This window comes from Pomacea canaliculata, linkage group LG3, assembly GCF_003073045.1.
Source record: "Pomacea canaliculata isolate SZHN2017 linkage group LG3, ASM307304v1, whole genome shotgun sequence".
Classification (NCBI taxonomy): domain Eukaryota; kingdom Metazoa; phylum Mollusca; class Gastropoda; order Architaenioglossa; family Ampullariidae; genus Pomacea; species Pomacea canaliculata.
In genome coordinates this window covers 18,495,695-18,506,985 of record NC_037592.1, presented here as the reverse complement: position 1 = coordinate 18,506,985, position 11,291 = coordinate 18,495,695, and the positions used below count along the sequence as shown (strand labels likewise).

General features: G+C 42.5%; 1 protein-coding gene across 1 annotated transcript; it reads left to right on the top strand.

Annotated features, from left to right (window-relative positions):
• The first annotated feature begins 254 nt into the window (after positions 1–254).
• Positions 255–9,844, top strand: LOC112559544. Its single transcript, XM_025230876.1, has 3 exons — positions 255–366; positions 7,808–7,951; positions 8,964–9,844. The coding sequence occupies exons 1-3, from the start codon at positions 255–257 to the stop codon at positions 9,548–9,550; spliced, it is 843 nt and encodes a 280-aa protein (XP_025086661.1). The 3' UTR covers positions 9,551–9,844.
• The last annotated feature ends 1,447 nt before the right edge of the window (positions 9,845–11,291 follow it).

Below are 11,291 nucleotides of genomic sequence, written 5' to 3'. Positions count from 1 at the left end.
ACAGAACTCACAGCCAGTTGACGCGACTGCCCCCAGGTGGCGGTCCTGTACCTCCGCGATGTGTCCCGTTATGTGTCCGGCACCAGCACCATGTTACTATGTTACCCTCACGACTTCTCATGCGCAGCTCCGGCCAGCCCCGCCCCTCCTGCCCCCCATTGCCCCCTTAGTTGCTGGCACGGCGTAAAACACCATCAACCAGCCGAACCCCGTTGCTCTGTTCTCCAACACGCTTCTAATTAGACCTGAGCACGATGGCTGCTCAGTGTCGTAGAGGTACATCAGCTACCAGCGCTTGTGTCGATGTGTTCCCAGCATCCGGGTACTCTGGCAACATCAGCTACCAGACTATGTGCGGCCTCGACGGTTTGCCTTTTTTTTCAAATATCAGTAGATGTAGGCGATATAAAACTAACCTGTAAATTTCAGCCTCCAAAACCCATCCGTTAATTATTGTTATCCGCTAGCAAAGTACGCGGTTCGCACCTGAGATTTGCGAGCGCCACGCTCGACACGAGGTGAGCTTCACGAGACTCGCACGTGATGCCCAGGAAGTCGTGTGACCCTTCACCTGTGCAGCGTATGACGTGCAGGAGTTGGTAGGGGCTGATCTGAACACGTGTACTGACACGACCCCCACCCCTCTATACTCTGACCGTGACATTCACTCCCCACCTAAGAAAAACAACGAAAAAAAGTTTTTTTTCTTTCTTTCTTTCACGGCTATTAAGGAAGGACTATGCCAATCTCTGCATGCGACAAACTGTCAGCTATCTGGTGTATTGTCCCCCTAATGGTCTACCTCAATGGCAGGATTAACTCCACTACCTCACTCCAGACGAGAACAAAATCAATATCCTTTCCAAGACATAAGCTGATGAGATCATGAAAGTTACAATAAAGTAAATAAAGTTAGAATAAAATAAATATATTTTAATATTAAAAGCAACTTTTGTAGGAACCTGTCAATCCAACAAAGTGAATGAGAGAAAAGTTTATTTTTGTAGGAAAAGAATTTAGATGAATAGCACAACATTCAACGACGGTTATGTATTCTGCTATTTTGTTGTTGTTGTTTGTGTGTCGTCGTTGTCGTCGTTGTTGTTGTTGTTGTTGTTCAGGTTGCACCTTGCCTTGTATAACAGCTGCATTTTAGAGAGAGGTTCGATGCAATGTTTGTGATAAATGTAAGTATATGTATACAACGATATAAGAAAAAAAAACACACACCGTCTCCGTATGTAGTTGATGAATTTTTTTTCTGAAGTATGCAAGTATTTGTACAACTAAAAGCACACAAGCATGATTCATCAGCAATAAAAAAGATCAAAAGCTCTTTAAAATTAAAACTTTATGCCAAGAGAAAATATAATGGTATATTCACATAAAAATGTTTACCAAGAGGTCGACAAGTTCAATTTTTTTTCAAAAGACCGGTAGGCTATCTCCGTAAATATCGCTTAAAAAGGGAAGAGCTGTCTAGTTCTTATCACTCTGAAATTGGATTCCTTTCGACATCGTCAATAATTCTTCTTCCAGAAGAAAAAGCAGCTATCTTCCATTTTTATTTCTCCCTACATTGTTTCTAACTCCGGCAGCCTAGCATTACAGAGTAGGAGGTAGAGACTAGGTAACATTTATAACCCAATCATGATGTACATCCTAGATGTACAAAGTAGGAGGAGAGACTAGATCGACCCATAACCCAATGAGTATTAACTACTGGTCAAGATAAGAGATTTCAATACATCTAAGACCAGTGTTTTTGGTCATATAGCTGAATATTTTGTTTTCCACATTGATGTGATGGTGATGTCCAAAACTGGAAACTACGTCGATTCAGTGTTTCTTGTTCTGATGGCTGTTTGCCATTGCAGGACAAGCGTAAAATGAGTGGAAAATCACTGACACCAGCACAAGCAATAGAGATTACACACTCACGACTTAGGCAAACGCATTTCTGTTGCATGAATGAACACTGTTAGACATATTTTCAGATGGAATATTACTTGGCAAATGTTTTCTTGCCACGCACGTAGAGCGAAGACCACGCGACGCCAGAACCAGAAGCTCGCGGACACCTTTGTGGAGTGAATAGGATTGAGTCGCCAGTAATAAATGGCAGGGAAATAGTTAAAGAAAACTACATTGCTCTTACAGTATTATAGAAATTAGTTTAAACGCTTTCAAGGAATTTTTCAAATCCATTTTTAGGGAAATTTCCCCATAAAAAATGAAAAGTCTTTGTTAAGCCTTAAATCATGAATTTAAAAGGAATTTCTGTGAGATCATCTTGTGTTAAAGTCACCTTTCGCGGGGAAATGTTTATTCATTTATTTATGTATTAGTTTTTGTCGGTTTTTAAATCCTGATCAGGTTCATTTTTAACATTAGCCTTTATCCCAAGTTTTCTGAAAATTACATAGGACACCAATTTGCTCTGATTCTTGGAATGTGACATGAAATGGGTTTACCTTCCAGTCAGATTATATAGCGACAAGTGAGAATTATTCACCCCGAGGCTGGCATTGTTATCTCCCAAGAGAGAGGCGTTGGGAGGTGGAAGATGAGGCTTTGGTGTGGATGATCGGTGTTTTGTCGTGGGATGCTGGTGACACGCAGTTCCCGACCTTTGACCCTCGGGCAATGGAATGGTCCAGCGTCGATGTGTCCTTGTCCTGAAGTGGTGACAGATGTCTTGATGACGGCCAGTGTCTGGACCACGCCTGACCATATAGGCCTGAGTACAGCAGTGACCATCTACAGCCTCTGGGCCGTTTATCAGAAGAAACAGTCATACCTGTCTAACTCACACTTCTAATTCACCCTGTCTAATTCACAATTCTAGTTCTACCATTTAGTTTTCCTGTAAGGACAGTGTTATTAGTCGTTAGGTAACCTCTCTATTCCCAAAGTTTGCAGGGAATAAGATTGTACTTTTGTTTGTCTCTTTGTTTGTCGACAGGCAGACGGTGAGCAAAGAAAAGACAACAGTGAAGTATAGTGACTTTCATGATTTTCTTAGCCGGGCACATACTGTGAAATGTGTGACTGGCACATCTTTAGGAGATGTTCATTGAAAATACTCCAAACAGAAAATCTTGCAATCTGTTCAGTTATGACCATATTTAACAGGAGAAAGGCTCCTATGTAGTTATGTACTTTTATCCAAAGTTCTTTGCGGTACAAAGTTCAAGAAAAAGGACTTTGTTTCGTATTTCTATTTTCTCGTGTTTCATTATCTTTGTCCACTTATCGCCTGTCCCGTTGTTATGTTTTTCATCACAGCGTGTCACATTGCGTTTTGTCTTTCTACCCATCTCATTATCGTGTTTGTTATCTTGTATTAATTGTCTCATTACCCGGTCACGACACCCTGTCCCCTGTTATTTTCGGACAGGAAATGTCATGAATTCTGCAGACATTCTGCTTCCATGCCAACAGCCAGGTTAAGCTATAGTTAAGCTTATGGCGATGTTGATGGCGCTGAAGTCATTCTCGTCTTTGACAGAAAGTTCCTTACATCCTTTCCAGATAACGAAGGAATCGTAAAGACAGGGAACTCGGTTCTAGCGCTAACCCTCGGTGAAGAAATAATCTGGTCTGTCAAGCACGTGACAACCTTCTTCCCTCTGTCCTCTCCTTTCCTCGCGTCCACAATTTGTGTCAATAACAAGATTGCTGTTGGGATAGAGTGTGATATGTTGTTCATCATCCGTCTTGTAGTTATAAATACATCTCCTCTGAGTCATCATTTCACAGACAGACAGACAGGCAGACAGGCAGACAGGCAGGTACACGAAGGAGTGATAGACTTGTCCTACGGAAATACTGTTCTTATTGTTTGCCAAGAAATCAAATTTGCATCGTTCCGAGTGATTGGAAGCCCTGGAAAGCAAATAGCTGTGTGGAAGTCGATTGGTGTGAAGTCCTTCTTCACTCTGGATTTCAAGTTCTTCCAAGAGCTTCTTAAATTGATTGCGTTGGTTTCAGTTCACGTTTCAAAGTCGAAGTCTGGTTCACTGTTCTTTAAAAGCTTTTGCACATGAGATTGTTTCTTTCTGAAGACTGAGCATCTTTTCAAAACAGATTTGTGTCACCAGAAGTCACGCTACACTTTTTGTTTGTCTGCTCTTACATGATAATGTCTGATCCTGCCTTTTGCACTTTCCTCATTAATGAAAGCCTCGAGGGAGAATATAATGCTACCACACAAAAATACAACCTTTTTCCAAGCCCGAGGAAGCCAAGCATTATAAAGCTTTAGCCGGGGTCATTAGGATGGACACCTAATCGAAGCACGAAATGCTGGCTGTTTCCAGTTGTTACTTGCTTGTAAAAACTGTTTTACTAACGCTTCATTGATAATATAGCTTGCACATGCGCATTTCGGATTTTCATTTTCAACATGTTCTTCTCATTCATTGTCATGGGAGGTTTGGAGGAAGAAAGAGTTGACATGTTATTTAATTTGACAGAAACACGACCTCTGAGCTTAGGAAAAAATCTTGTTTTGTTCTCGGGTTCTGATCGTTGCTGCAAGCATTGTAAACTTTTGATTTTCATTCTTATACCAATTGTTCCATTTCTTCGTCATGGTTCAGTGTTTGTTGATAGCCTATAAAGCTGTGCGTAAAAAGCTTTACTTGAAAGGATAATCTTCTTCCTTTCCTTGCCTTATTTTGTGGCTTTTTGTGGCCAGAATGTTGAGGAGGGCAATGATCAGCATAGCTAATATGAACGCCAAACACTAGATGTACAACTTTTCTTCTTGTATTCAGCGGCACCAGGATAGCGCCCTTAGTCTGTCAATGCATCGTCTCAACTCAAACTCCCACCAACACCACTTCTTTGCGAGTTGAGGAAGGCTTTCCAGTCGATATCAGGTCTGTTGCGACTTCATCTCCGTCAATCCCGTCCTCCTACCGTCTTCCCCTCCCACTAACACCATCAACTGTCGCCTCAGATTTACACTCAGTCCTGTAGATGGCGCCTGTCCAAGCTCGGCTGTTGCCGTCTGACGTCGGTCCTGTCGTTCTATCCCTCCTGTCCTCTCATCTTCCATTATACCCATCCGGACTCCTCTCTCCTCTTTCCTCAGTCTCGCCCCTTGTCAGAGGCCAGCACCCTCTGATGTAACGATCTGACGTAGCGACAACCTCGACAATCCCTCCACGGAGCTGTCGCACTCCATGATGTAGTTCCGACACTCGCGTTTGTACTTCGCCAGGACTTGTCTTCACTTTTAATCGAGAAGTAAGAAGAGAACAGAAGGACTAGTCGAGGGACTGGGACGGATCACACCCTCGCACGTCTCAAGAGAACGCTTTGATCAACGTGTCCTTTAAAGACTTATCGACCTTCTCCCTGCTGAATTTTCGTCTATTCCCTCGGTTCCTCCCATCCTGGCTCCGTAAACTGTAGTCGCTCTCCTTGTAACTTACTGTAAATGTTCTTGCTCTGAACGTTTGCACCATCCCTACCCCTCCATAGCTGTCTCTGTTAATGTTGCTAATTAAGGTCACTCGGTACTTTCTATTCTGTTTCTCTATCTGCTGTCTGTTTGTCTGTCTCCCTCGGTCTCGATCTTATTGGCCAACGTTGACCTATTGACACAATTATTTTAGCGTCCTCAGCGTACATACCTCCTCCTCAAAATATGAAACAATGTTATCCCCGTATTGTATGTGTCAATCATGTAAAGGTCGATAAAACGAATAAAGAAGAAACTGATATTGTTTAACAATTATTCTTGCTCCTTTAACAACTAAGATAAATATGCATTTTAAAATAAAAACAAAAAATAACTAAACTCATTTCTTAATGTAAGTTTTATAAAGTCAAGCTTAACTAAACTCACAAACAAAAATGAAATAATTCACGATGTTAAGCCATCGTTTTTCCAGTAGCAAGAGCTTTCTGTGAAGTCCACAAATTCTGTGCTACGAGGGTTGAGCAGGACAAGTTGAAGATTAGTCCTGTTCACTCGATGAATGCGCCTAATGATCCAGACGACTTTTCTCTTTTGATGGAGATGGGATTCTCTCCTATTTTCTCCTTCCCGACATCCTTGTCAGGTTCGATAACTCTGCTGCTCTGGCGATTTGTATTCACAGCTCAGATCGACTCAGTCTCAGCCACAGCCACATAATGATATTGCCATCACTGACTGTCCTGGGCCTCACCACGAATAGCTGTGTCCATCATCGATGCATCAAAACACGACTTGTGTGTGTGTGTTTGTGGGCGAGAGAGAAAGAAGAAGACGACGAATAAGATGGAGAAGAAGAATGCACATTCTTTTTATTAGCTCGCACAGCTTTGCAAAAACGTACAAGTCATTTCTACTATCCTTCATGCTTGACTGCTTCAGATCGTGTTATTCAGAGGAAATGAAACTTTCTGTACTTAATATAAGTCTTTTGTGAATCCTTGCCGACTTTTCAGTTCTATCAGCGACAAAGATGTTTTGACTACCATTGACCCATGAAGCATCTTAATCCGAAATACTTTTCCTATTTGTTCGCATGAAATGTGGTTTGCAGCTTTACTTTACCTACTTATTTCAGTTGTATGCGAATCTTCTGTCAGGATGAAACCTCAAGGGATCTGTAGTTCTGCGAGAATAAAGACATCATCAAAGCAGCGACCGCGACACATCACAGAAGGCTTATGTACCCAGGGATTCGTTTCCCGGTCTTGTGCTGTCAGGTTCTCTTGCAGGAAAACATTTCTTTCATTTACGGAATATACCTCGCGATGTGGTCGAATAAAGACCACAAGGAACAGATAAATATGTCAGCTGACATTATGCTGTATGAACAGGACTGTGTCCCTCCAGATGGTGTGTGTCTGTTACTGTCGATGTGAGTAGACATGAGGCTGCTTTTTCTCTGTGCGGTGTTATCTCAATGGGAGGAGTTTTTTTTTTTTTTTACTGCAAACACCTTCATCGTTTTATTGCATACGAGGTCATTTGGGGAATTTTCATCTTGTTCTGATGAGAATAAACGGCTGGATTGAGTGAGTTACAAAATGTGTCTGTAGACTCAACCACTTAGTAGCTGAGTGCATGTCGACATCAACTTAGCGACTTCACGTTGACACCAAGAAACGAGATTTAATTTTCTCAAACGCCTTAAGACAACAGTCGAGGGACGAGAAGCTGAGAGAAGCAAAGCCCTCGAAACTGTAACATCTCATTACCCTAACTGACTTCATTACCATAGCTGACTACTCTGAAAATTCCCAATCCTTACCAGTTCCACTAAAAGAACTCAGACATTTTATCTACCACTGGCAATAGTTTACAGTCCACAGCCACAAATGACTCTAAGCCATATGAAATATAAATTTAATAACTTTTCGACCAGAAATTGGAAAATTGGACAGTTTTCAACGTCCTCTGCCTTCATCTTAAGGAAAAAATGCATCTGTTTCACGTAAACATCTCATTTGACTCGCCATCTTTCTGCCATTGGCCATCGATTGAGAAATGGACAAAATTTCGTCTGTAAGATAATGTTAAACGCTTACGAATACGCATGCTCGGAAATTTACCGAGTTCTGAAGGCGTGACTGCAGCTCTCTTTTAACACCTGACCGTAATTCCATAAATAGTTGATCTCAATGTATTGAAAATAAATAGCACTGGGCAGGCTTATTAGTGTTTTTTCCGATGTCTTATGTCTGAATTATTTCAGTTGTCATGTTTAGGACAAAGTTGATATCGCATTGCGTGATGACATGATGACAGCAGCGCACTGTGAACCTGCTCACACAGTCTGTATGTGTTGTGGTCTGTCAGGTAGCGGCGCCATCAAGTGCTACAACTGCGACAACAGAAAGTCCAACGCCTGTGGACAGAACTTCAAGTCCTACCAGTACGAGGCCACACCATGCGAGGAGGACACTAAGAAGTGTGGCAAGCAGACTCAGCTCCCAAATGCAGGTGACACACTTAGCTTCTTTTGTGTACATGTCCACGCCAGGTCCCCATTTTATTGACATACCTGAGTATTTATACCTGATTTTGCTTTCAGTTTTCAAAAGTAGTGTAACATGGAAGCTCTTGATAACATAGTAATTGATTCATTAGTGTCTAAACAAGTACCTGTCCTTGGAGTTAGGGGGAGGACATTGATAGACACAGCAGCTTCCCTCCCTAATTACTGCAGTTTTGGGTGATAGTCAGCAGGTCCTGTATAGACGACCAGTCCAGTCTTTGATGTTTGTAAGTCAGTTCTTCTGTCCACCGCGGCGTCCATCAGCCTCCACGATACCTTAAAAATAAGGATGTGAGAGAAGCAATAAGAAAAGCAAAGAAGAGAGTAAAGACAAGATAGAGTTACCTTATTTTGCCGGCGACCTTCGTCATGCCTGGCAGGGGACTAAGTCAATGACTTCCGGTTAATCTGAAAGTGGAGCATACGAGAAAAGTAGTCAGACTTAATGGCGTAAATAATCAGGACTTGTCTAATGTTTTGAATAATTGTTATGCACGGTTTGACAAGCATAATTGTTCTGGCAAGGTCATGGAAATTAATCGCTTGTTTCTGAGAACGAGATCGTCATCTCCCGTGTCTGTGTGACGATTGTTGAAGGCAGTTAATCAGATTCACAAGGACAAGATGGGATCAGTGGGCGTGTCTCGCATGGCTGTGCCAATCAGCTGGGTGGAGTGTTTTAACTTTTCTTTCAGCTTTCTGTTGATTAAAGGCCATTATTCCACCCTCTGCAAACTTTCTAACATTGTTCCACTTCCCAAGAATGATAATCCATATTGCTTTGTATCGGCATATGGTTATTATTTTAAATTGGTACTACCAACACTGGAATAATTGCTGTCATTGTCATAATTGTATTCACCCCCTCTATACAATCTGTCAATCCGAGTGTTGTCCCCTATTGTCCTCAAACAGACACATGTAAAGTTAGAGCCATTACCTTGTTCTGTGTTGCAGACGGGTGGGTAGGCGTCATTCGTAGCTGCTACCCTTTCGGCACAGTCCGCGGGATAAATGAGTCCAACGGTTGCCACATATATTACAACGAAGACGTCAACTTCACCGCCGAGTACTGCTTCTGCGACCGCGACTACTGCAACGCGGGCTACGGCGCGGTCTTCAGGCCTTCCACAGACCCTCGCTCGCGTCTCCTCACCTTGGTGGCGCTGGTGTTGGCCTTCCTGCTGCCGTCAGTGCTCACCCGACCCACCAGCTCGTCCTGTTCGTGTGCGCTGGCGAAGATAGCACAGCACGCGTTCATCAAGAGGACCGGAAGTCGCACGTACCAGAAGGAAGTGACGGCGGCCGTGACCCTCAGTGGTGCGGGCGGGACAGCCCCGCTACATACCTGTGTGCACGTGGCTTCGACAGGTGTGCACGAGGGAGGTAATCCACTGGCAGCACCTGAGAGAATGTGGAGGAAAGGACAGTCACTCCGCAGAGAGCATCACACACTCCTCGGCTTTGACGGCGAGACGCTCTCGCAAGGGGACACAATCGTGTGCTCTGGATTATTCCCCTTCACAAGTTTATGCCGTGGGTGAGAGACGTGCTGGTGTCGCGGATGGAGCCGATGCAAGCGTCCTGTCGACTGCAGTCTAAATACTACCGACAGGGTTGAACATTAATTAAGCTGTTTCTTATCATGACCCTCCGTAACACAGACCGAACTTCTGTCTCCGACAGTCGTTAACAGTAAACAACAACTAACCGTATAAAGCCCAAACATCATTTCCAAAATTTCCGTCTCGCAGAAAAAAAGATTTCAGTTTCTCTCTTTTCTTTATGACATGAGCTTTCGTTGAATGGATGTTGTTGAATGAGGTGGGAAAAAAAAGCACGATTTCTGCAACACATCTGCACCACACAATGATGCAACACGAGCCATTCACTCCTTATAACGGTTATACAACACGGTCAGTTTGTACATTGACAGATGAGATAGTGAGCCTCCATGTTTCACAAACCTTTTGGTTTCAATGAACTCTTTTCAGCTCAGCACTAAACAGTATTTGCCTTCACAGTCTTCGACTGTATAACTACACTGTGACTAATCCACATACTTCTTCACTATTTCCAAATGATGTATACAGGAAATGTATGTGAGTTACGAGCTCTCGTCGCGTATGTACTATTATATATAATGATATGTATGTAATGGTGTGTGTGTATGAGAGAGAGAGAGAAAGAGAGAGAGTACAGAGGACGAAAGAGATATGAGACTACGTAAACACAGACATCTAAGATGTCCTTAGTTTTGTCAACTTAAACGCCTTCTGCCCAACCTATGGAGGACTAATTTTCTGTCAGTAGGGAATAAGATAAAGATACAGACTATGGCCCAGCCCTGACGTTTCTCCATTTGAATACAATTGTCCTTCTCAACAGGGAAAATTTCCCAAAAGTTTGAGAAAGTTTGTCAAAGTTTGAGTGAAGGTCCCAAGAAACCAATGCTTCTCGATCCAACATTGAGACGTTGGACATCTGGTCAGCATCTTCAGCTAACCTCTGACCTGTCCTCTAAGCACGTGCGGGAGAATATCGCTGAGGTGGGAGGACTTTAAGGCACTACGGGGGGTTGAGGCTTCTGTACTTTGCCCGGTTAAGAGCAACCTTTATGAAATTCACTTTAATTTAAGAAAATCACGACATACCAGCAACAAGACTATGCACGTGTTAGCGTTAGCATCATTTTAAATGGAATAGAAAAACTGACATGTGACGACAAGAACAACCAAACCCCATCCTCTAGACACTGATGACGACGATGACGATGAGGCACTGGTCGTGCCCCTGATGTTTTCCATTAAATGAGGGTAGGATGGTCATCAGCAACCGCTGCCCTGCCCCACATCCGGTGTCTGCAAACAGCTTTTGATGGTCGTCACCATGAACGACAATGGTGTCCACTTGCGAACTAGTTGCCTTTCAGTCTCGCTGCCTTATTTTCTTTCGCGCAAGAACACGCATTTTAATGTGAACTTCCGAACCTTCTGTTTATAATATGCGACAACATCGGTTCCTTTGTTTTAGACCAGTATGTACTTATATACACGATACCCAAGAATGATATAAAGTATCTTGTAACAGGATGCTGGGAACTGAGCAGAGAGCTCTCTTACGGTATTTAATAATATTTCGCTTAATATCTATTATTAAAATATTAATAATATTTCATTTAACATTTATTAAAAAGTAGTAAAAATATTTTATTTAGTAAAGAATTTATTCTTATATTTAAAGTTATCTTAATAGAATTTAATAATATTTCATTTCATTTTATTA